Source organism: Parasteatoda tepidariorum, chromosome 4 (assembly GCF_043381705.1).
Source record: "Parasteatoda tepidariorum isolate YZ-2023 chromosome 4, CAS_Ptep_4.0, whole genome shotgun sequence".
Lineage (NCBI taxonomy): Eukaryota > Metazoa > Arthropoda > Arachnida > Araneae > Theridiidae > Parasteatoda > Parasteatoda tepidariorum.
Genome location: NC_092207.1, coordinates 6,286,004 through 6,313,606, shown reverse-complemented (window position 1 = coordinate 6,313,606; position 27,603 = coordinate 6,286,004). Strand labels below are relative to the sequence as shown.

Below are 27,603 nucleotides of genomic sequence, written 5' to 3'. Positions count from 1 at the left end.
TTTTACAGGGTTTTTAAAAAAAGAGAATTTAGATTTCATTTACCGATGAAATATTATTTAAAAGGTTTCTTTTAAGTAAATAATAATAATAAAGAAAAAAACGTTGCATTGTTGCCACTTTTACTGTTAGTTACAAAATTCTCGTAAAGATAAAATATTATTTTGTTAAAATTGGTCGAGTATATTTTTTAGCTATTATATATACTCATGAGTAACGATCTGTGTTTAAAAAATATCAATTATGTACATTTATTACCAATTAAATCAATTTACAAACTGTCACCAATTAAGGTCACTTGCATTTTTTACAGGGTTTTTAAACAAAGAGAATTTAGATTTCATTTACCGATGAAATATTATTTAAAAGTTTTCTTTTACGTAAATAATAATAATAAAGAAAAAAACGTTGCATTGTTGCCAATTTTACTGTTAGTTACAAAATCCTCGTAAAGATAAATTATTATTTTGTTAAAATTGGTCGAGTATTTTTTTTAGTTATTATATATACTCATGAGTAACGATCTGTGTTAATTATGTACATTTTTTACCAATTAAACCAATTTTCCAATTGTCACCAATTAAAGTCACTTGCATTTTTTACAGGGTTTTTAAAAAAAGAGAATTTAGATTTCATTTACCGATGAAATATTATTTAAAAGTTTTCTTTTACGTAAATAATAATAATAAAGAAAAAAAACGTTGCATTGTTGCCAATTTTACTGTTAGTTACAAAATTCTCGTAAAGATAAAATATTATTTTGTTAAAATTGGTCGAGTATTTTTTTTTAGTTATACATTTCTGCGCACTCACGACATAACGACCTCGCATTAAAACTCCCTTTTTTTTTTACTCAGACGAGGAGGGTCATTATATCGACTATATAATCAAGAACCTTCAATTAGAGAAGGAAAAAAAAGGTGTAGAAGAAAACAAGCAATGAAAAAGGTGGTTTAATCAATAGGGTACAAGATAAGGTAGTAAAAGACCTGTGAGATTGGGTCAACCTAGGAGTGCAAAATGAAGAAATTAAAATACAACTGAATTTCCAAGGGAAAGAAAAGGGTTGCTAGAAAGGTTATTCTTTCAAAAACTAGAATTTTCTAAATTCTGAAATGATTTCTAAAAATATTAGTTTGTATATTTTATTGATTTTTCTTTTAAAGAATGATGAAATTCTTTATAGGGTGCTATTGGTATCGATGGTCCGAAAGGTGATCCAGTAAGTATATTTTTATATTTAATTTTTTTTTCCATTATGGTATCTAGTATTTTTCATTTGAGTTTTCAAAATTGTACAAGGGTGGTCAACTTGGCAGGTTTCACTGTACTACAATTTCTTTTTAAATCTAAAAGCAGTGAAGAAGTAAAAGCAAAAGCACATTTTCATTTGCTTACAGAATAAGGTTAACATTTTCTTTGGTTTTATGCAGATTTTTAAAGTGCTTAATCCAATCCCGAGTTAACTCGGGTATGTATATATTGCAAATATTTATTATCCGGAGTAAACTCGGGTATGTATGTATTGCAAATATTTATTATCTCGAGTAAACTCAGGTATGTATATATTGCAAATATTTATTATGCCGAGTAAACTCGGGTATGTATTGCAAATATTTATTATCCCGAGTAAACTCGGGTATGTATGTGTTGCAAATATTTATTATCTCGAAAAAACTCAGGTATGTATATATTGCAAATATTTATTATCCCGAGTAAACTCGGGTATGTATGTATTGCAAATATTTATTATCCCGAGTAAACTCGGGCACAACAGAATTCGTCAATACGTTTTGTTTCATCACGTTTTTATTCGGACGAAAGCAAAATAAAAAATAATAATAATCTGTTGTGATTGGAAGCTTGTCAATTTTCGTTTGGGAGTTTTGTATTTGTGGGACAGCAGACGTGTTTTATGCAATTGTATATACAATGGTTGATGGATTTACACAGAAAAAAGAGTAAAAAAATTGGCCTTCGCGAGCGAAAGTGAAAGTAATGCAGCTGATTTTTCAGATTATGAAGAATTGAACAAAGACTCATATTTAACTTTTTTTCATTTGCCCGAGATAATTTGTGATAGTACACTGATGGTAAATTAAATATTTTTGACACATAAAAAAATTAAAATTTCAACTTAGAACTTATGTTCTGTTTTAGNAATTATACAAAGACTCATATTTAACTTTTTTTCATTTGCCCGAGATAATTTGTGATAGTACACTGATGGTAAATTAAATATTTTTGACACATAAAAAAATTAAAATTTCAACTTATGTTTTGTTTCAGTTCCTTGTATTTATTAATGAAATAGAAAAAAAATATGTTGATTTTTTGCATTTTTTTCTTCAAAAAAATTGGTAAGGAAAGCAGTTAATAACACAAAATTAAGAATTGAAATTGTATATGTACTTTATTGTAAGCATGCAATTTTGGAGAATTTTGCAAATTAAGAAAGCAATAACTCAAATAATTCTTTTTGTGTAATTGCAACTTCAATCAATTGATTTGATAACTGAAATTGGACAGGTTCTTTATTTTTTAATTGAAAGCTTTAGTGAACTAAGCAAACAATGCTTTATAACTCAATTCTTTTTCTTTTTTTTAGGGTGAAAAAGGAGACAAAGGAGAGAAGGTATATAATATCTATATATAATAATAACATTGATAGTGTATTAAAAAAACTCTTTGATCTGAGAAGAATCAATTCATTTCTGTGATCTTTCTATTTATTTTCAGGGTGAAAGTGGAGGCGATTTTTTTACGACAACAAAAGTAAGATCTCTTGCATAATTTATCCTATGGTGTATTTTTAATCATTCTGTTTACCTAGTTTTTAAACCAGATACATACACTTTTAAATATAATGTATAAAACTTATGTTTTTAAAATTACACTGGATTAAAAAAAAAAAATCGGTTTCATAGGAGTTTTTAACAGACCGCTGTAATTGATTTCTCTCTACCATCTTAAGTTTTTATGCAGTGAATCTATTCCAGTGAATAATTAGCACCTCTAACTTAACTGCTAATGGTCGTAAGAAAGCGATAATACGTTTCAGTTGCTGTTGTCATAGGCCATTAAGGCAAGAGGTGCGATTATTCTTGTTTTCCAGTGGCGCCATCTAGGAACAAAAATTCGGCTTCTACCATACTCATGCATCAACCCGTTTTTAGGACGGACGCATGCGTACTTCCATTCATTCATTTACAGATACTAAATTTGACCTGAACCAGAGAACAATCAATCAGCAATTCATTACCTCCAGAGGGATAATTTGTAATTGGAACATGGAGGACTTTGAGAGCCACCGATTTAACGTGCACCAGTCACCATTTACTACACGGGGAGTCTTTGGTTGACTGGATTCGAACTCCTGTTCACACGAACGTGAGTCCAACACCCTACCAACCAGGCTATTCCGGCCTTACGTTTCAGTTTATGATGTAATGCATTAAGATCAAATGTTTTTTTTTGCTCCAAGTATTATTTTCAAAGCAGCAGATAAGTCTATATCTACATTACATTTACTATTAATTTGTGCATTCAGATAGAAAAGAGACTAAGCTAAAAATATCCTTTTGAAAAAAAAATCTGCAGCTTTCCGAACAAAACTCATTTCAGATTTGAAGTCCCTACATTCGAATCAGGTAAGATCAAGTACTTGTATAAAGGCAATTAAACATCCCTCCCCCCAGTTTATGTATGATTACGATTTAAACATATAATACAATTTCAGAGCGATTAAATTGTATAAAATTTTTGAACGCTATAAACCTTGATACAATTATTTTCCTCCGAAATAATTCTAAACTGTTTCGTTTTTAAAGTGAGATAAAGGAAATCATTTTAATCCATTTTTTAGTATAACTTACGCCTCAAGAAGAATCTTCATTTCAAAATGAAAATTTTTGTTCCATTTAACTCTAATTTATCAAAAGTTTAGGAAACACAGTGAAGCATTAGATTTCTTTGAGTTCGAATAAACTGAACAAATATTGCCATTACTTTAAGTGATAAAACTTTGGACAACTGATATTCAAGACAATATCAACCTTTTATTTCAAAATAAATATAATCTCCCGAGGAATAATTGCAATTAAACGAGTTATAATAATAATTCATTTACTGACTAACATACTAGAAAAAAATTCTAGATTCCCAAAAATATTATTTCAACTGTTTTATAGAGATAGTACACCAAACAAGTGATAAAATTCAATGCGTATAAGATTAATAATCAATTTATTAATCTTATCTAATAGTATTAAATAATTTTAAATTTTGTAAATAAAAGTTTTTTTTTTTAATTTGGTTTATTTAATTTAAAAAGTAATTCATAACAAAACTAATTAATATTAATTTTTATATAATGTTAACTTTTATATTATTTTATTTTATACTCATTCAAAAATTATGTAAATTAAAAATATTCTTTATTAATATACATTTAATATATTAAATAATATACTGTACTAAGTACTCTTTAATTTATACTAATTAAATATATGGAATCAATTGCTTCCATATATAATAAATCCTATGCTTTTTCAATGTTTGATGCTCTCTTAAATAGTTTATTAATTCATATGACTATACCCAGGAAATACAATTTTGTTTTTTATTTGATAATAATACAAATTATTATTAAGTATAGGTTTATTTATTTAATTATTACGAATTTTATCAATTTATTTAAACATATTTAATTCTTATTGAATAATATTAATAATAATAATATTAAAATTATCTATATTAAATACATTTATATTATATATAAGCTGAATTTAAAATTATTAATTTATTCTAGTTCTTACATTCACACATAGATAGCGTCACTAGAGTCACAAATATACGTGCATATGATAACTACTATCTTTTGTTTTTTCTTTTTGTGTAGTTTGTGAACTTTTGAAAATAGAATATAATTTATTACTCTTAAAAAGAAAATAACAGCTTTGTTTAAAAGAATTGATAAGATTTAAAACTTACACTCATTTTTCTGAAAAATTTAAGACCAAGTCAAACTTTCTTTCAAAATTTTGTTTAAACATACGAAAACATATTTTTATAATGCTAAAGATTGCTTTGGCGTAAAAAAAACACATAAAAAATATATTTTTAAAAAATATAAATGCAGGCAATATTATAATACCAAATAATCTTTTTAAAAATGCTGATTGTGGAATTCTATTAATGCAATTTTGTCAGAAATAACCCGTGGAAGTTTTGGAATACTGTCCAATATTTTTCAACTAATGTTAATTTCGCCATGTTTTAGGTTGAATCATTGCAAACTAGCCCGTGATACATGCTTTTTAGTCACATAATTTTGAAATATAATTTCTTTTTCTTTGGTCATTCTCTATATTCTAAATCAGGGGTTTCCAACTTACATGAGGCCGGGGGGCCGCAATTAAAAAAACAAATCAAATGGCGGGCCTCAACTTCATAAAAAGTTTCTTTAGAACTCTTTTATGTTTGAAGGAACATTAAATATTATTGTCAGATTTTTACCAAGTTGTACAAAACAAAAGTATTGAATTACAAATTAAAATAAGAAGTAGATTTTTCAAAATATTTAATTGCATATTAAAAAATTTGGGCTACTATAACTTTAATATGTACACATGTATTAAGCAATAATGTGAAACAGATATCTAATTGTTAAGATATAAAACTTTAAGGTTGGTATTAAAACTTACATAGTAGTACACAAAATGTTCAGCGACAAATTTGAGGTTTGTCTGCTGCAACCACCACAGAATAGATATTTACATTTAAAATTTACAAATGTGTGTGCAAATATTTTTGTTCAAAATCAGTGGTTTCAAAAAGTTAAATCGGAGAATTTCTTCGAGAAAATTTCTGTTACATACATGTTAAATTATGTTCACAAAATCCCCCAAAAGTGAAGTAAAAAAGAGCAACATACACGATTATTTTTGTATTTGAATAAANAATATTATAATATCAAATAATCTTTTTAAAAATGCTGATTGTGGAATTCTATTAATGCAATTTTGTCAGAAATAATCCGTGGAAGTTTTGGAATACTGTCCAATATTTTTCAACTAATATCAATTTCGCCATGTTTTAGGTTGAATCATTGCAAACTAGCCCGTGATACATACTTTTTAGTTACATAATTTTGAAATGTAATTTCTTTTTCTTTGGTCATTTTCTATATTCTAAATAAACGTTCTAAAATCATAAATGTCAACGCATTGATTTCACTACCCCTGCAAAACTATTTCTCTGTAAAAAGAGTTTCAATGCAGCAAAACGGAAAAAAAGCCAATTTTTGGGGGGCAATTGTACATGCTTCAGTTCGTGACCATCTTGGATTTTAGATAAAAATTTTTTTGTTTCCTTGATGTTATTTGTCCTTAACACAATTCTTGTGATAGAATTTCATTCAATACCTTATATAAGCGACGTTATATTAAATTAGGAGAAGCATCGACGATAACTTGCAAAACTTTAACGTTTTTCTTTTTTTATTAATTAAATATTGAAATTCGGTAGTAAGGTGGTAATTTAATACTGGTTTCTTTTATTAACGTTTTAACTATGAAAATTATTTGTATAATACTGAAAAATACACTCAATGTAATTTATGCAAAAAGCAAAGATATTTTTTAGAAATCTAAGAACAGACAAAGATGTAATAACATCTTGGAAGATGCTGACTGCAGAATTGTAACATTTTGTCAGAAAAAATCTTTATCAGTTTCAGAATAATACCCGCTATATATTTACTGATGTCAATTTCAACATGCTTTGAGTTGAATCGTTGTAGCGTGTTAGTTTTTTTCCTTGCATAATTTACTTACGTAATTTTGTTAGCCAGCGTTTCCTATTAGTGCAGTTTAGGTAAACCCATTGATTGGTTGACTCTTTTTACCGGTAAAATTGCTTCTCTGTGCAAAGAAAGAGTTTCTATTTGTATTTTCGAAATTTGTAATCTAATTTTATCATCATATTAGTTAATAAACAGTCTAAATTAAGCATCAAAATATTTAATTTTATTTTATTATCCTATTAGTTGATAAACAGCCTAAATGAATCATCGAAATTTGTAATATAATTTTATTACGCTGTTAGTATATAAACAGCCTAAATTAAACATCGAAAAACCAATTTTTTTTCTCCAACCTTAATTGCACCTAATACTAACCTAGTTTTTATCATAAATGCTAGTGAAAAGAGTGAGATGATTTTGTACTGCTGAGCACCGAAAAACTTTTGAGATTTAAATTCTATTCAATTCTTCAATGATTCTCACAACCCTAATTATCTCTTTCGCATTTTATGCATAGAGTTGAAATATATATTTTTTAAAATGCCCCATTACTAGATCTAAAGCTGTGAAATAGAGGAATGCCCGATGTTCATATAATGAGTGTAAATAACCTTTTATAGGGTTACATAAAACGATCTCTCAACGAGGGAACATTTGAAAATGAAGTATCATCTGCAATGAAGGTACCGCCCCTTTTCTTTCTACCCCCCAACACACATGCACCATTTGCACTCACATCAATACACTCACCATTTTGCACTCACGCCCCTCACCTACACAGACTTTCTATCTGCATGTGCTTCACGAACGCACAACGGGAAAACTAATCTTTTATTTTATGATCCTCATTTCAAAAACGTATGTTAAATTTAACAAAATAAATTTTTTCACAATAAAAAAAATTTCTTTGTGCGAGTTTTAATTAAATTTTTATTTTCTTTGCACCTCCAGGACACTCTCTATTTTCTTTATTTAATTTTCCTTCACGTTTTTATTCTTGCAATGAACAACTTCTGTAATAAAATTCACTGAAATTGATAGATTTTTCATTGTTGTTTTTACTAATGATCGTTGGAGGTTATCATTTAATAATAAATAATGTATCATCTGGTAATAAATAATGTATCATCTAGTAATAATAAATTATATATAATCTGGTTATAAATATTGTATCATCTGGTTATAAATAATGTAACGTTAACAACTACTCCATACAGTCTCCATGAAACGATTTAAATCAAATTATTAAATTAAATGTTCTTAATTTTTTTTTTGTAAATAAAAAACATTGAATACAAATGTATGGAATTTTAACAGAGAGTTTTAGGTTTATAATAAAGGTAACTGTCTGTTTATTTTTGTAAATCAAAAAAGATTGAGTAAAAATGTATGCAGAAGTTTATCGGTTTTTTGTACAGATGAATGTTTATATTTGTAAATCAAAGAAGACTTAATAAAAATGTGTGGATTTTTACCTGAAATTTATAGGCTTCGGTAAAGATAAATGTTTGTAAATAAAATAATTATCTGATAAAAATGCATTTAGATAAAAAACGTATACAATTGATTAGGTTTTTTTGCAAAAATAAATGTTTATTTTTTATATTATGTGTTTAAGGCTTTTGGTGATCAAGTATGAAAACAGATTTTATTGTCATGCAGCGTTCAATGTTCGTTTTAAGCCCTTACCTGCACTATCTTGTAGATCTTTTCACGTCATACAGACAACAAAAAAATTTACTAAGCAGCTAAAAGAGTACTGTGATTTACACTTGAATAATTATGAGACTTTAATTTATGGGCTTCTTTTAAAATGAGCCTTATTACTGTTCAGGAATCTTGCAAAGACCGAAAAAACGGATTGTCTCAAGAAAAAATTATGTAGACCCAAGAAAAAATTATATACAGAACCTTTAAAAAAATGCATTCCGAATACAAGTTTCTTAGAGAATGTGTAGCTTTAAATAAAAAACTAATATTTTCCTGCATCTGAGAATATGGTAATTTAAAGATTTTCCAAAGGTTTTTAAATCGCACTTTAATTTCACAAGTTTTAGCATAAGTTTTATGCGAATTTGTTTTCATCATTAAAACTTTATATGTACTTACAGAAATTTTACAGATTTCAGGCAGGATTTCTTAAGTCCTATAAGACTTTCATTTTTCCTGCATATATTATAATAACTGCTTTTAAGTGTTTATTTTTTAATTTACCTTTGGTATAATTAAATGAAATAGAACCAGCTTACATGAAGAGGGAAAAGGGAGGGAGAAGTGGGAAATTTATTTGAAATGAAACTTGGTATATTAGTATTATGCCTTAAGAGTAATAAGACTCTTAGAGTAATAAAGCTCACTAGACCAACGAATCCGAGAAAAACGCATTTTACAGTTCAAGCCGCATTTATATAAGTGCTAGTTAAATCTTCCCTTTGATAACGGTATTGTTGTTCAGTGGCATGGAACCTACCTCCCAACCAAAAGCTTGAGGTTCGAATCGTACCGTGGGTTATTTTTCATTTGCCGTTCAAAGAGGAGAGCTTCTTTCTTCCCTGATTCCCTTTCTCTCTTTCCGACACGAGCTAAAACCTGCCTTAAATTATGACCCAACTTGAAATAGTTAAGCTTCGTAACCATAGTGAACGCCACTACTCCAGACGAATGGCTAGGGGAGTTCTTTACATAGCCAAACTATATGCTCAACTTTTCAAATTTGTTTTTTTTTTCTCGGAATTGATTGGCTAGTGCACTTTATTGTTTTTAGGGGTGATTATATTTACTGCTAATATACCATACCATTCTCAAGTGAATTTCCTAAGTCGTGCCCTCTCCTTGTTATAGGCCGTGTTTTTTTGTTTTTCTTAACTGTCTAAACTCTAGTTTTTTTCTAGCATTTGAACAACATTTTTAAATACAAATTACGCAGTATTTCGTCGGTCAGCATTTTATTTTGGGCACAACCAAAAAATACATGTTTTACAAAGCATCTGATTTCATTTTTCTTTTTAAGTAAGAGTTAACTAATATATTCAAATAAATTCCTAATGTCATCTAATTGACTAAATCTTTTGTACATTTTTTTAAATACTCTTTTTTGAGAAGTCAATAGTTGTTTTGCCAAGGTTGTCGCGGATCCTATAAATTTATAACAGTGGTTTTACAAATGTTCACTTTATCGCTTATTACTCTGAAGATATCACCTGAATAGATCTCAAACTACAAGACACTTATTGTTCGTAAAGTGTTTCAATTTGAGTTGAAAAAATGCATTTTGTGCTGTGCCCAGAATAAAAGTTTCAATTTATACGGATCGGGGAGTACAAGACACTTAGTGTTCGTAAAGTGTTTCAATTTGAGTTGAAAAAATGCATTTCGTGCTGTGCCCAGAATAAAAGTTTCAATTTATATGGATCGTTGAGTACAAGACACTTAGTGTTCGCAAAGTGTTTCAATTTGAGTTGAAAAAATGCATTTTGTGCTGTGCCCAGAATAAAAGTTTCAATTTATATGGATCGGGGAGTACAAGACACTTAGTGTTCGCAAAGTGTTTCAATTTGAGTTGAAAGAATGCATTTCGTGCTGTGCCCAGAATAAAAGTTTCAATTTATATGGATCGGGGAGTACAAGACACTTAGTGTTCGTAAAGGGTTTCAATTTGAGTTGAAAAAATGCATTTCGTGCTGTGCCCAAAATAAAAGTTTCAATTTATATGGATCGGGGAGTACCTACCACTCTCCATACAAAAATGCTCCGGATAATGGAAAACGGTAGGGAACCAAAGCTTTTTAAAATGGCATAACTGCAATAAATCACATAAAACTTCGAATTATTCAGGTGTGAATGTCAGTAAGACGAATCTAATGCATCAAATCTAGAATCGTACATTAAAAGAACTCGAAAATATTTATTCGCTATCCGGAAAAAGTCGGCATCTCTGTCAATAATATTTCTATCATATAATATCTCCCAAATTTTGATAATTCCATAAAAAACAAAATAGCATACGACGTCATCTGTTATTAGTGATTCGCTCATTTTATTTGACTACCGTAGATCACACCTAACGCACCCCATAAACTATAGCTTTTCCTTACCAAGAATTTTTTTTTCTAAATTTAAGGCAATCTATTTTTTTATTACCCCCACATGTACCAATAAAAAAATAGATTTTGTTGTAACAAGCATTTTCGGAAGAATGAAGAGATAGTCACGAAAATAAATGTGTTGCAACATTTTTTTACGACACTTTTTCAGCGTCTCGGAGTCAACAATGACCTCTGATGATTTTTTAATGACCTCTGGCGTTTAGATAAATTCAGAATGATTCTCCATTTTCTTATAAAGTATTCTTTTTTTAAATATTATTTTGGAAGATGATATCTCTGTGAATCTTTTTTTGATTAATGCATTTCTTTCAATCGAATCTGTGTGTTGCAAATATATTTTTTATTTAATATTGCAGGGCCTTGCTAGTTTAGGTATGACTCTAGCTCCTGGAGATTTGCTTTTATTAAAAGTGAGTGTTAGGTGATTTCTGTAAAGTTTCAAATGTTTTGAATAAAATTTAATATTTATTATATTATTATAAACTAATACCATTTACTCTACGCTATCCGGCCAAAAGTATCCGAACATTAGGTGGTATACCAATACATATTAATATGATGTTGATCCCCCTTTTGCATCGATGACAGTCTGCATACACGTCAGGGAAGACTTGTTTTTCCTATCAATATAGTTTTTGATAGGAATTGACTTTCATCACAGATGAAGTGAGGAGGATCTATTTGACTGGCTACGTAATCTGTTTTTAACATAAAAGAGTTTTGTGACATATCGTTAAAACTTTTATAATATAATTTACTTTAGGAATAAAATTTGAAAAAAAAAAAAGATGCTAAGACTGGCGCTCGATAAAAAGTCACAAAAATCATGTTATTGACCTGAAATAACTTTTAATCAGCAGTCAAATATGTTTTTATTTTCAACCAACTAGCTCAAAATTGAAAAATAAAAATTATTTTTAAAATGAAAAAGTTTAATTTTTGGGATTTTTGTAAAAAGAAAAAATCTGAATTAACTTCAGCATGATGATACAATTGAACTAATTGTCTTAACTGAATAGGTTTATTAGAAGAAGCCAGGTGAAAAAATTTGACTTGAGAAAAAGAGATTTAAAGACAAAACTTTAAACAAAATGCGTTAGTTGGTAGACGATTCCAATTTAGATAATAGTTGCGTTACTTTCCAGAGAGTCTGTTTTAGTATTTTTGCTGAAACTTAAGAAGTTATTTGTGTAATTTCAAGCATTTGGTGTCAAATCGCTCAAGATAAACAAGGTTATAGCACACATATGTTTCACAAAAACTCGAAAATTTTGTTAATAAAAACCCCCTAAGACTCCTTAAATAATTTTCCTTTAAAAGTACAGAGTGAAAAAATTTCCTTTAAAGTTTCAGAGTATTTTTTAACCACCAGAGAGTTAATGTTAATTTTATGAATCCTTTTCAAAAATGAAGTCAATACGGAACAAAGGATGTTCTGTAAGGACCCTATAAACTTCTCAATTGATGTAAACTATATACCCTATATAAACTTCTCAATTGATCTCCTAATTTGCTCTCGTTTTCCTAGGGTGAGCCTGGTGTTCCAGGACCACCTGGCCCTCCAGGTCCACCAGGGCCTACTGGATTACCTGGATTTGATGGGAGAGTTGGATTGCCCGGAGAACCAGTAACTATTACTTAAGCTTTTATAGAAAATGCTCTATTTGTCTTGCTCTCATACTATATGCACCGCAACACAGTAACTCGAGTTGTAATTGTTTCAGGGACCTCCCGGAGAACTTGGTTCCTCTGGTCCTCCTGGTCCTGTAGTAAGTATTATTTAGATGCACTCTCAGACATTTCAGCACAAATATCCCGCAATTATGCCACAACCTTAATAAGGTGTTACATTGAAGTTTGTTAATGTTCAAGGTTGTTATGCTTTATGAAGGTTAAAGAAGAGTAAATTGGATTATAACCTATACAAATCGGTTCAAACGTTGAATCATAATACCCCACTAATATGCCACAACCTTAGTCCCGCAGTGGACTGATCGTTAAGACACGGTTCCCAGCAGATCACCGAAGTCAAGCATCACTGGCTACGGTCAGTGTGCCGGTGGGTGACCACTTGGATCAGTTTGTGTAGGGACCGAGGGTGTGCGGTATGGGTCCTCGTTAAACTGTGCTACCGTAAAGTGCTCGACTTCGCGCGCAGTTCGTCGGGCTACTGAAGCGGGGGTGCCATCAAAATTGTGATGGCATGTCTTCGGATCATCCTCCGGGATGTTTCCCAGACCGTCGCCAATAGCCCATTGTGCAGCTCTAGTGCGACGTAAATTAACAACAACAGCCACAACCTTAATAAGGTTTCACATTGAAACGTGTTTATGTTCAATATTAATATGTTTAATGAAGGTTAAAAATAATGAATTGAATGATAACCAATACAAATCGGTTCAAGCGTTGAATCATAATATCCCGTAATTATGCTACAACCTTAATAAAGTGTCATATAGAAGGGTGTTTATCTTCAATGTTATCACGTTTAATAAAGGTTAAAGAAGATTAAATTGAATGATAACCGATTCAAATCATTTCAAACGTTAAATCATAATGTTGTGCAAGTAGGCTACAACTTAATATGTTAAATTGAAGCATGGTTCTGTTTAAGTTGAACCATACTATTATGTAAGCGGAAGTTTATTCAACGATAATAGAGCTCAACACAATTTACATTTTTTGATTGTCTCGTCGCTTTGTTGGTAAATGAATCAAACAAATTTATTTTTACTAACCATTAGCTGAATACCTGATTTTTGTACGGTGAAAAATAAATAATCAACGAATCAGTATTAACCCTTTCACGCCGACTGTCACAAATGCGTGACAGCATAAAACCGTATCAATCAGGGTAAAAATATAAAACTGGTAATCAAAGTATTTCTTTAGCAGTTTATTTGTGGGTGGAGTTATAATTGTCTGATTTATTTAATTCACCAATACTTAGTTCAAAATAAAACTATTTAGTTATACTTTGAATTAACATAGATTATATATATGATTAAACTAACAATAATTAAAGTAAAAGCAAAGTAAGTCTGTCAAATTAGAAACGACTACATTTAAGTTACCGTTTTTTATTTAATTACATCCTGATTCCGATTTTGTACGAATGCTTTTCTCAATCACTCGTCCCCAAGGGGTTAAGCAACATTTTGAAATCATACACAAAATTGGAAGGCATGCACCGACACAGTTTAAATAATTTAGAGTGATTCCAATTGCTTTTGATTATTATTATTTCCTCGTTTTCCGGTGAATTTACGTTATTAGATTTCTCAAAAAACGTTTTTAGAAGTTCTATTAATATTTCTATTAATATTAACTATATTTCTATTAATATTTTAAAAGTCTTAGTAGTGTTATCTCTACTTGGGTGTCTAACGCATCTTAACCTTTGGATGTTAATAAAACTAATTATGTTTTGGTGCATAATTCTATTTTTGTTCTTCTCCAAATTCTATTTACTTGAACGTCGAAAAATACTTCCAGCAGTTTTTTTTATTTTCAAAAATTGTCAGGTTATATAAGTAAGCATAATTTAAAACACGTCTAATTTATTAATTGTGATCTTGATTTTGTTTGACCTTAAATATTTCTTTTTTATTATTAAGGTAGTGAGGCTTTTTTTTAACGTAAGAAAAAGAAAGGCCTTCATTAAATTAATACAAATTGCGTTTCCTTTTTTTTAATTCGCGAAATGTTCTTTTTCTCAAGTAATATAATTTTTTTAAGGAAAAAGTAGATTCCTATTTAGGTAAAAATTTTATTTTAGTTATTTTTTATTAAATAATTGCAATTTTTTCTCCCGTATAAAAAACTAAATCTAATTAAATTTAATGAATGAATTAATATTTGGAGAAACTGTATTAACATCAAGTATCTTCCACTAAAAGTTTAAAAAAAATGTATTTGAACTCTTGAGTTGATGAATAAAGAGTATTTTATTAACGATTGAAAGTTTGAATAAGATACAGGATATTAAGAATTGAAAAAAAGGAACTGAACAATTCCTCACTATAAAATAAAACAAAACCAGTAAAATCACACTACGGAAGAATGAAATAGAAGGTGTATGATCTTTTTAAAAATATGGGATGGGTAAAATTTCATTTCATTTGATGTCTTAAAAGAGTGCGACTGAATAGTGTTTTTCTTTGTGCAGGGTCCGATGGGAAAGGACGGACTTCCAGGACCGAAGGTATTTTCTCCATTTTGATTATTTACTACTAATCCATAATTATTCTTTCATTTCACTTGATTATTTCATGAAGATACAAACCTCTTTTCAAAAAAAACTATCATTATTTATTCATTTTAACCTCTTGTCAAAAGAATTTATTATTAATTCCAATCCCTTGTAGACAGAATTTATGATTATGCTTCAATTTTCATCTATCTCATTTATTACAGCTGTAAACCGCTTGGCAAAGAACTCATCATTAATTTTTATTTTTATTTGCTATTTATTCAGCTTATTTACAGCTTATTTGCTATAGATAAAAACTTATCGTCGATCGAAACTAATTATTCGTTAAATTACAGTTACTATTAGTGATTACTAATCTTTTTGACGTCTTATTTGCTGTAGATAGTCAGTAGAATCCATTATAATTATTCATTCAACTGTCCAATAATCAATCCAATATAAAATGCAAAATGCAAATTCAACATATATCTTCATGAATATTGTTCTTGAGTCTAAGTAATAATTGAAATGGGTGTTTATAAAGTGCACATTTTGGCACTTATGATGCTATGGTGCTCGCTTTTTTTTTTCCTTTGAAAAAGAAAAAAAAAACTATTTATTTGTTTGATTTTAAAATATTTGAAATTTCTGTTGAAGGGTGAAAAAGGTGACAAAGGTGATCGAGGTCTTACAACAACTTTAGATGGCAATGCATTTCCCACTGGATTCATCGAAGGCCCTCCTGGTCCCCCTGGGCCTCCTGGCCCCGCTGGCCCTCCCGGAAGAAAGGTAGCGATATTATTTACCATGCATCAAAATAAAATTTTTTTTTTTTTTTGGAAAAAAATCTTTTGTCAAACTGTATATTATTTATTCTACTTTCCTCACAACAATGTATAAATTCTTTATTTGTAATTTTATATATATATATCTATATAAGTTCAAAATGAAGAATAAAACAAAGAAAAATTAAGGACATATGAAAAAGGGGGAAATAATAAGTAAAAAAAATAACAAACAACAGTTTAAAAAAAAAGAAGAAAAAAAAAGGATGAAATTTTATTTAAAAGACCGGGAAGAAAAAAAAGATATAATCTTTTCATCAGCCCACACGATTATATCCGTAAAACATAGTGCTTTCTGATATTGGTTTTTTTCCCCGGTCTTTTAAATAAAATTTCATCCTTTTTTTTTTTAAACTGTTTGTTATTTTTTTACTTATTATTTCCCCCTTTTTCATATATCTTTAATTTTTCTTTGTTTTATTCTTCATTTTGAACTTATCTAANATATATATATATATATATATATATATATATATATATATATATATATATATATATATATATATATATATATATATATATATATATATATATATATATATATATATATATATATATATATATATATATATATATATATATATATATATATATATATATATATATATATATATATATATATATATATATATATATATATATATATATATATATATATATATATATATATATATATATATATAATGATATATTTCATTTCTTTTTTCAACGAAACAGATTTTAATGCAAAGAGTGTGATCACATTCTGATGATGATATTAAGTTGTTGTCTTTAATTTTGGTCTCTGCAGCCGTTACAGTGAACTTTTTGTGACAGTTGTGCTTTATTTTGTTGCTTTTTTGTCACCCTCTGTTAGGTCCATTTGCTGATTTTAAAAGTAATTTTCACAGCACCTCATGCAATGACTTTTGAAAAAGTTTCCCTTACAAATCAATCTGACTGTTTTAATATGATAATTAAATTTCATAAATCAAACTACCTCTCAGGATAACACGATTCTCTCTAGTTGAACAAGGAGATAATCCGATTTTGTTTTTCTTCTGGGATTTCAGATTTTATTAGGATGAGCAATCAGGTGTAAAAAATGAGTGGATAATGTTTGCTTCTTGAGACAATTTAGTCAATTCAGATTCTAAGTGAATTCAAGTATCTAATTCACTGTATCACATGAAGATTATTTTTATTTTTGTTCCAAAAGCTGGTGAAGGCTATAAATTCCTAACTCACACTTAAATTGTTTGTGGCACAGCGTCCGCACTCTTGGCATTTCAATTTGTTGCCAAAAAAGAGAAGGGTTTTCGATGGTCAACTGCTTTTGTTGTTGTTGCCAAATGCACTAAATAATTTTTTTCACTTCCTCAAAGATAATCTCTTGCAATGCAACCTTTCATTTCTTATTCTTTTATATATTATTCATGGGCTACAAGCAATTTCAGCTTTGTATCATAATCTTTCAAATTCATTTAATAATTCATGCAAATTACTAAAAATCACCATAAATAGTATCGCAGTGAATCAACGCATTTCTTTTTTTTTAAGAGTAGTAACACAAGTTTAAGAGTTCCACACAAAATAAAAATGAATTTTTTATATTTCAGCTGTTATTGAAAAGATGAGTCAAGTGAAAAATAACCATGAAAAGACACTTTAATATTAGTGTTGGTTTCGAAACTAAACAGTCAAACATATTTGTTATTTGAAAACATTTATTAGCTTCAAAAGTTAAGAGGCAAAATCTGTTTTGAGCGTTCAAAACAAGGGTATTGATAATCAACGCTTTGTTTTGAGCTCTTGAAAAGCTCTCTTTCCTTTTGAAGCTGATAAAATTTTTTCTTTCGTTAATTGCATCATTCCTTTTATTGAGATTATTTTATAAACAGTCATAACAAACCAGTACTGAATTGGAAATGGATCTTTCTCTGGTTCAGTTCAGAATTACGATCTGTGGCTGAATAAATGGATGCATGAATTCTATGAATGAATCTGCCCTATAAACGGGCTGTGACGTGTGTGTGGCTGAAGTCGTTTTCTTGGCCATAGATTACGCCGTTGAAAAACAAGAAACACACCCACTGCCTTAAATTCGCTTGCTGGTATTTGGCAAGTGACATTAGAAACAACAACAATTTACTTAGCAGTTAAATATTTTTTTTTCGAATGCATTTTATTAAAATAAGTATTTATTATGCGTGTAGGGTGATGTCGGCATCCCCGGCCCACCTGGCGAACACGGAGACAAGGGTGATAAAGGCGAGCGGGGGCGTAGAGGAAAAAGGGTACTTTTCTCTCTCATTTGCTTGCTGCATGGAATGGCTCTGCTTCAAACAATCAACTAAGTTTCTTTGTTTCTAAAACAGTATTTATTTTCTTGTTTTCTTACACTAAGTTTCATTGCGTCTACAAAAATAAAACAAAGCATGCAGCTTTTCTATTTTAAGTTACATTGCTTCGAAAACAAAATAAAAGAAACCAATGTATAAATCTTTCTCCCGCAGTTAGTTTGGTGACGTCAAGTAAAATAAAACAATGTTTTTTTTTCTTTTCTCATTTCAAATTTTGTTTCCAAAATATATATTAAAAGAAACCAACGTATACTACTGCGTATACTATAAGTTTGGTGATGTCAAGTAAAATAAAGAAAAGCTTTTTTTTTTCCTTATTTCAAATTTAGTTTCAAAAATATAATAAAAGAAACCGACGTATAAATCTTTCTCCTATAGTTAGTTTGGTGACGTCAGGCGAAATAAAACAAACTTTTTTTCTTGCTTTCTTATTTTAAATTTCGTTGTTTCAAAAATATAATGAAGGAAGTCAACGTATACTATAAGTTTGGTGATGTCAAGTAAAATAAAGCAAAGCTTTTTCTTGTTTTTCTATTATAAGTTTCTTTGTTTCAAGACTAACATAAAAGGAACCAAAGCATGCTCTATTTCTTAGCTTGATCTCTTACAATAAGATTCATTGTGTCAAAACTAATGCAAAGGATATTAATCTAAAATTAAAAACTTGACGCGACAATTTTCTAGATTAACACTTTATCTATTAATATTCCGAAATAACATTCCCTGAGCCTTTTTTCACTCCCCCCTGTGCAAAACGATTCCTAAGACAGGGGTCTGTCCAGATATTTTGTGAAAGGTCCGTTTTTCGTGAAATTGTGAAAATATTACTCACATTCTTTCAACCAGGGTCCGCTTTTATGAATTTTTGCAAATAGGGTCCGTTATTGCAAAAAAAAAACCTTTTCAAGGAGTTTTTAAATTGTAAAGACATACATGATTATGCTCAACACTGTAAAATTATAATTAAAAAAATTAAATTTTAAAAAATAAACAATAATTTTACCTACTAAATTAGCGATGAAACATACAAATATTTGGTATTTAGCCTATACTGCTGAACGCAGAATATTCATTTCGGACGAATAATGGAAGAATCGTCTGCCGAAGACAAAACTTAATTCGTTTACATCCATCTTTCTTGTTTTCTGCCCTGGAAAGGGTTTATTCGATTAACAAAATAATAATGAAGATAAACAAATTTGTGAAGGGTCCGATTAAAAGAAAAATCATTTTGTGAAGGGTCCGTTTTTAAGTTAAAATATTTTGTGAAGGGTCCGTTTTTATGAAAAGATATTTTGTGAAGGGTCCGTTAACGGACCCAAATTTCTTCTAAACAGACCCCTGTAACTGTAAGATATTATTGAAATGGTAGTTATTGATTAATTGTTGTGGGGTAAATGTCATCATCTATGCTAAGATTTTTGTTTAATGCCACACATTGTATCTAATCATTAGACTTTAGAATTGTGTTTTAATTGTCTGACTAGACGTTAGAAAGTTTTGTCAACATTTTGAGAAAAGGTTTGGATGCATTGACGGACCTTTCATTAAAATTTTAACCGGAACCTTTGCGACATATTTTGTCTCAAAATCTAGCCCCTCAAAATTTTTTTCATTTTATAAATAAACCCTTTAAAAGTTTTCTTTTTCTTTTTAAAAAAAATGGAGTCGTTGATATCTTTAATGCCACGTTTTAAAACTACACCTCTTTGAAAGATATTACTTTTTCAAAAATTTTACTATAATCACAATTTTTATGCTGAATTATTATCTGTATGAAATTTCTTTAAATTGTAGACACAATATTAAAAACGCGCATTTCCAGATTTAAAAACAGAGGGATTGATAATTCAGTGAAAATGAGAAAAAATAAAATTTATAAAAGAGTAAAAAACAAGTTGGTCTTCGTGGTGGACTTTTTGATGGAGAACCCACATTAGCTTTACATGGAGAGGAAGACAACGACAACCTTCCATGGTTAGCCTGACGGCAAGGGGACTCTAACCCATGATCCACCTACCACGATATTTCACGTCAGCACTGTGGTTTGTGCAAACCGAATGCGAAATTTGTATCGACCAGTCATTGCCGGGATTCGAGCCCGGTTTTCCTCATCGGAAGGCGAACGCTCTATCCCCTGCACCATCGCGGCTCAAAAATAAACTGTATATTGAAAATAATACGAACTGTGTAGAAAATAAATCGAATGAACTGGGCAGCTCACATTTTCAGAAGGAATGATGACTCAAATTTAAAGAAAATTCTATTACGCAAACCCCTAACGAACAGGAAAAGAGGTAGACCCAGGCTGAGATNGAACTGGGCAGTTCACATTTTCAGAAGGAATGATGACTCAAATTTAAAGAAAATTCTATTACACAAACCCCTAAGGAACAGGAAGAGAGGTAGACCCAGGCTGAGATGGCTGGATTTAGTTGAGACTGATTTCCTTACTCTAAAGGAGAAAAAGTGGCAAACAAGTGTCAAAAGTAGAGAGAAGTGGATTCGAATTCAAAGGAAGGCATAGGCCCACCCTGGGCTGTCTAGCCAGATATGATGATGTAGAAAAGCATTTGAAAAACATTTTGAACTGTGTTGAAATTTAAAAAACTCTGCATCATGCAAAAAATTGCACAAGTTAATTTTACTACCCGTTTTTTTAAAAACAAATTTAATTTAAAAAAAATTCTAGTAGTAATTGTTGAATATTTTATTTTATAATCGATTATCCCAACAGAAAAGGATTCTATACCACTGAAAATATTTTATGTCAGCACGGTACTTTTTGCGAGTGTTTGTATTTTTGCTTGTTGCTGAACGACCATCTTGGGCTCAATATAAGAGGGTAATGAAAAGACAGGAATATGAAGAACGAAAACTTTCTCAATCTGATAGTTTTAAGCCGGAATAGGGCACTGGGCCCATGTCCAAGACTTCTTCGGTTTGATTCCATAACGGCCATAGACTCCCTGTGTAGTAAATGGTGACTGATGCACGTTAAATCTGTCGAGTCTCAAAGTNATGTTCCCATAACAAATCATACCTCTTGGGGTAATCATCCAGGAGTTTCCTTGTCTTCTGGATCAGTTCAAAATTACAAGGCTACGGAGTTAAACATTAGTAGTCGTAAACCCAAAATTGGGTCGGCTGTTCAACGATGGATATAAAATAAAAAATAAAACCTAATAGTTTTGAGCCGCGATGGCTGTTCCATACGAATCCGCATCCGGCTTGCACCTACCACAGTACTGACGTGAAATATCCTCAGTGGTAGATGGATCATAAGTTGAAGTCCCTTCGCCGTCAGGTTAAGTGTGGGAGGCTCTCGTAATCTTCCTCTCCATGTAACGCAAATGCGAGTTAGTTCCACCAAAAAGTCCTCCGCGAAGACAAATTTCTCCCAATACTTTATCCAGGAGTTCCCTTGTCTTCTGGATTGGATTCAAAATCACAAGACTACGGAGCTGAACATTAGTAGTCGTAAACCCAAAAATTGTGTCGGTTGTTCAGCGACGGTTATAAAATAAAATATAAAATCTAATAATTTTAGAATTATTATAAAGTTGCTGATAAATATAGATGCACAATTATGAAACCTTTTTTTTTTTTAAATTTATTTTCTTAATTTTATTGTTCATTATTCGAAAATGAGGAAATTTTCATCTGAGTATTCCGAAACAAAAAGATATTTTTAGTCTCATAACTTTAATATCGAAATATACTCGAAAATTTGTTTTTAAAATTTATGTAATTTTTTAGGAATAAGATTTGTTAAGATTAACATTAGGCATTTTTTAAGAAATTTTGTTAGATAGGGCACTAAAAAATGCTTGACTAAGAAAACTTTTTATTTATATCTTAAATAGTTGTTTGACATTCGAACTTTGAAAAGTTACTTATATTTTGAGAAACACTGTTACAAAATGGTGATTATTTTAATAATCTTTAAGCTGCAGCTAGACAACAGCCACTCTGAGTGTGGTGAGTAAAAGGTTAATATTTAAACATTTTAAAATCATTTTGCAGTGTGCCAGATAAATTGCTAAATAAAAGAAATTTATTATAATTATTAATTATTCAAAAATTGTCTGTTAAAGCGCAATCGATGTTAATTGGTCTATAACAGTTCAATTAGGATATAATTGCATTGAAACAACGCGTTCGATAATTTATCACATTTCAAAAGGATCTAATTTTAACTGGATTCTCATTTGCATTAACAAAATACATTAACTGAAAAAAAATAACAGAGTGGGACAGATAATCTATTAATGGGGAAATACTAATTTCCTATAATTTATATTTGAACTACTGCCTATTACAATAATTTTAACCCTCAATGCATTGACATCAGACTGACAGACGAAGAGCAATTATTTTACTTTAGTCTATATTCATATACAATATATAAGAATCTTTTTTATTTATATAAATGATAGGATATTTCCTTCAGGCTATCATGAATTTCCAGTAATATGAATGCCTCATACAGTCCAGCATTTAAATACACTCTATAACAGAAAAATCGACGCACCAAGAAGAAGTTGTCCGATTGAAACGAAAATTGGTGGATAGGAAGACAATGTACAGAATAGTAAATGATTAAAATTTCAGAACAATTGAATAACAAGTTCAATAAGGTGTTGACCCGCCTCTAGCCTGGATACAAGCTGCCACACGGCGTGGCATAGACCAATAAAGCTCCCGGATGGTCTCTTGCGGTTTTCCTGCCAAATTAGATCCAATTGTCAAACGAGGTCATGAACATTCCGTGCCAGATACAATCACCTTCCCATCATATCCCAGACATGCTCGATGGGAGAGAGATCTGGTGATCTGGCAGGCCAAGGAAGAGTTTGACAAGCTTGCAGACAGTTCATAGCAACATGTGCCGTATATGGTCCGGCATTGTCCTGTTGAAAAACCAGCCCAGGGCGCTACAAAAGGAACGGTAGCAAAACAGGTCTTAGGATGTCGTCGACGTACCGCTGTGCAGTAAGTGTACCTCTAATGACGACCAAAGGGGTCTGGCTGTCAAAGGAAATGGCACCCCAGACCATAATGTCTTGTTGAGGGCCGGTGTGGCGTGCAATAGTGAAGGCAGGATCCGCCCTCTGCCCTGTGCGTCTCCAAACACGTCTTCGATGATCGTCAGGACACAGTTTGAAGCGGGATTCGTCGCTAAAGACTATACGTCGGCATCATTCCAGCTATATCTGTTCAAAACATTCATGCATACGAAATTTCAAAGCAATCGGATGATTGCTCCTTAGTGCGTCGATTTTTTTGTTATAGAGTATAGTTATTAAGTAATCAACAGACAGAAACAAAGCACTATGTTCTATTGCTTTTGAATATTTATTTGAAGCTCACAAAAAAATTTTAATACAAAAAGTATAATTGTGAAATTGTAAAGCTATAGTATATATTAATAATAGAAAGTGTTTTAAAAATGTACATGCATAGAAAAGTTTTCATAGCATATAATCGTTATTAATAATGAAATTTTTTTATAAATTTATAAACTTTTGTTTTTTATTATTTTATAAATTTTAAATATTTAAATTTTAATTATAATTTTATAACTGTACCGGAATTACCAACATTTTCACACGCAAAAAATATGATAGTTTGTTATTTTGACTGATAATTAATAGTATTTTTGTTTTAAATTTAGTATATGTTATTATACTTAATTACTAAATCTCTTTTTTTTGTATAATTTTTTTACACTTGTAACAACTTGCAACCCTTATTATTTTCAACTTCTTTTGTTAAAGATTTCAAAAATGTATGTTAGATTCTTTGTAAAAATTTTACCCTGTATAAAAGAATCGGATAATCACTCAGTCTTTAACTTTTTTAAAAATACTTTTTTTTTAAAAAAACCTGTTTAAAAAAAAAACTTAAAAAACAGAAGCTATGTATTATTTTTTTAAACCTACTATAATTTTAATTAATTTCAGTAAATAACTTTTTATTTTGCTTGAGTTTATAATTTTAATTATCTTCTATCCTATAAATCCATATGAATAGCAGCAGCTTCTCTCTCAACTAATTGCGATAACCAGCTAAAAAATGAATGAAATATTAAATTTCGAAAGATTAACGACGGATGCCGTAGAAATCAACACAATAGAGCGAAACTCATTAACCTATCTTACATTTTTATCTACTCTTAAACCAAAAACCATTGTCGTTTCAGATTGTTTTCTATCCAATCTAGACTTTTAATATAGTTAAATGACCTATTCCGTTACTAAAATTCAGCGAAAAACATGTGTCACTTCATGTTCAATGACATCTTAAAATTCTTGATATTGTCCCGCAGTAGACTGATCGTAAAGACACGCTTCCCAGTAGAACACTGAAGTAAAGCATAATTTCTGCGGTCAGTGCGCGGGTGGGTGACCACTTTGATCAGTCTGCGTAAGGACTGAAAGTGTGCGGTATTGATCCTCGTTAATGTTTTCTATCGTAAAGTGCTCGATTTCGCGAGCAGGTTCTCGGACTGTACCAAAGCAGAGGAGCCATCTCCTCTGCGGAGGATCAAAATTGCGATGGCATGTCTTCGGATCATCCTATGGGATGTTTCCCAGTCGCCAATAGCCCATTGTGCAGCTCTAGTGTGAAGTAATTAAATAAGGTACCTACCTACCTATCATCTTACTATTGGAATGCTTTGGGGAAGGTGTCGTTGTTGACGTTGTTCTGTGACGTTCCTATCTATTTCCTTCACCGCTTACTTAGGGTGTTGCGAGTTTAAGATTTTGTTTTATTGTCAATCGAAATGGATTAGAGATGGCATAGAACAGAACTCTCTATTTATGGCAACACTTCGCATGCTTTCCCCATTAGCGTGAGGAGAGTCATAGCAGAAGGAAGTGCGTTAGTTTCTGTCTTGATTTTCAAATAGATTAAAATCTTTGTAATTAGAAAACTACATGGAACTGTAAACAACATTAAAAATAGTTCTAAAAGAAAGCGTAATGGAAATTTAAAAAAAAGTTTTTTAATAATTAAATACTAAAAATATTAAGAAGAGGAAAAATATTGTAGCACATTCCTGTACAAATGAAAAGAGGAGGAAAGGGAAGGGTCAAAAGCCTGGAACCGGTCTTCTCCCCATCCTCGGTGTTAATATTCTCCGGAGGTATCAAATAGACTTTGGTGAATAGTAACGTCACAGTCCACATTCGAAGGCTGTGAGTTTAGACTTCCAGTAGTTCGATCTAATTTGTTTTATTTGCATAAGGGTCTTAGACGTCCGAAACTAAGCAAATAGGTTACTTGAATCTTGACCAGGTTTGCCACTTCTGGGGATTTTCCAACGTTACCATAGATATATTCTTCACGAACCAACAGTATCATATATAAAACGAGCCTTCTGATTCTCATTGGCCAAGGACGTACTCTCAATACCGTACTCTAATATTACACCCTGTATTAATGCGCATAAGTACTTTTTAATACATATACGCACGGTGGAGAAGTGCTTCTTTCTCATCATAACTAAATAATTATATCTCTTATATCTTATTTTAAAAACAAATCAACATAGAAACGACGTGGTCATGGAATAGAGCGCTAGCCTCCCAATGAGGTGACCCAGATTCGAATCCCAGCGGTGGTTGGAATGCGAATTCTGCTCGCTGCTCGCACCGACCACAGTGCTGACGTAAAATATCGTCAGTCACGAATCATGGGTTAGAGTGCTCTTGCCGTTAATCTAAACGTGGGAAGTTTTTCGTAGTTTACCATTTCATGTAACGCGAAATGCAGGTTGGTTTTATCGAAAGTCCTCCGCGAAGGCTAGTCTGACCCAATGCTTAATCCAGAAGTTCCCTTGTCTTCTGGGTTGGATTCAAAATTACAAGGCTAAGGAGTTCAGCATTGAAAGTCGCAAACTCAGAACTGGGTCAGCTGTTTAACGCCAGTTATAAAATAAATTAAAATCGCCACGTAGAAATTTAAGTAACTATGATTTGCACCAAAACAAGGAAAATTTTTAAGTAGAACAAACATGTGTACAGGGGAACCAGATGTAAAGTCATTCTTGTTGGAACAAGGAAGGATTATGTAATGACCATTGACCAAGATAGTCATTTATGGTTAATATCTTTCAGAAAATGTGACTGTGGTCCATTAAAAACACCAGATTTATCCCTAATAGCTAAGTGCCTCTTGAAAAGACTTGGGGGTCTTACGGCCGTGCAATATAATGTCTTCTCAAACCATCAAACTTTTGCTTCGATTATGGCTGATATCATTGATTGACATGGGTAGCTTGATAGCTTTGTTGATACATTTATTTTATTCTATAATAAAGTTCAACTTTGTAGCTTTGTGAAATGACCCAAAAGGCAAGGAAACTTTTGGATGGAGAACAAACAAGACTTCGCGAAGGAACATTTTCAAGGAAACTTTTCATTTTTGTTACATGAGGAGGAACTCTCATGGCTCGCTTAACGCCAAGTAAATTTTAACCCTTTATCCGTCTACTACCGAGTATATTTTGCGTCAGTATTGTGGTCGATGCGAGCCGGGAACAGAACTTTTATCTACCAGCTATAGTTGGTATTCAAATCTGGATCACCTCATTGGTAGGTGAGCGCTCCTCTGAGCCACAGTGGCTCTGACATTTTTATTTGAAGAGATCTTTACCCTTCATTGTCCGAGAAATATATAATTATAGATGCGTAAGTTTGATGGTCTTCATAAATGCTCACATGACACATTATCTTTAAAAAAGGCATTGCTGGTTTGAGTACAGAGATATGTTTACGAATTCTTCGTTTTAATTTTTTTAGGGATTTTATTTAAGGATCCACTGATTTCATTTTCTGAGCGAGGGCACATAGAACCTCAACATGTTAAGAATTTTTTGGAATGTGAAAATATTCACCTGAAAGATTTTCTAGTCAGATTTGAATCTCATAACGAATGTTTGTTACTACCTTAGAAGGCAAGCCATTGCTACAAGTCCTCATCTTCAGTTATTACATGAGCTGGAAAAAAGGGTTCCTCCAGTCTTTACTTCCAATTTCACCCCCGATAATTTAATGGATGCAATCCTTTATATTTTTGGAATGTTTTAACCACGATGTTTTGCATCTAACTATATTTTATGAAATGAGTCTTTTTCTTCTTCTTCTAAGTTTACTTCTGTGTGGCAATCTAGAAAAAAACAGTTAAGTACGCACTCCCCGTGAATTTCTTGATTCTTTGTTCATTCTTTTTCAAACTGGACACCAAAAACTGGTTGTACCTTAATTTTTGGAGGCTAGTGTAATTTCTGGGAGGTTGTACCTGAAT

General features: G+C 30.9%; 1 protein-coding gene across 1 annotated transcript in view; it reads left to right on the top strand.

Moving 5' to 3' along the window:
• Positions 1-27,603, top strand: part of LOC107437330 (collagen alpha chain CG42342) — a gene marked incomplete in the record, with an annotated part of 82,765 nt that overhangs the window by 29,092 nt on the left and 26,070 nt on the right. The window contains 10 exon segments of the mRNA XM_043050262.2: positions 1,185-1,220; positions 2,607-2,633; positions 2,738-2,773; positions 7,424-7,486; positions 11,266-11,319; positions 12,438-12,536; positions 12,634-12,678; positions 15,078-15,113; positions 15,759-15,890; positions 18,142-18,222. Of these exon segments, the coding sequence (XP_042906196.2) occupies positions 1,185-1,220; positions 2,607-2,633; positions 2,738-2,773; positions 7,424-7,486; positions 11,266-11,319; positions 12,438-12,536; positions 12,634-12,678; positions 15,078-15,113; positions 15,759-15,890; positions 18,142-18,222 (609 nt within the window).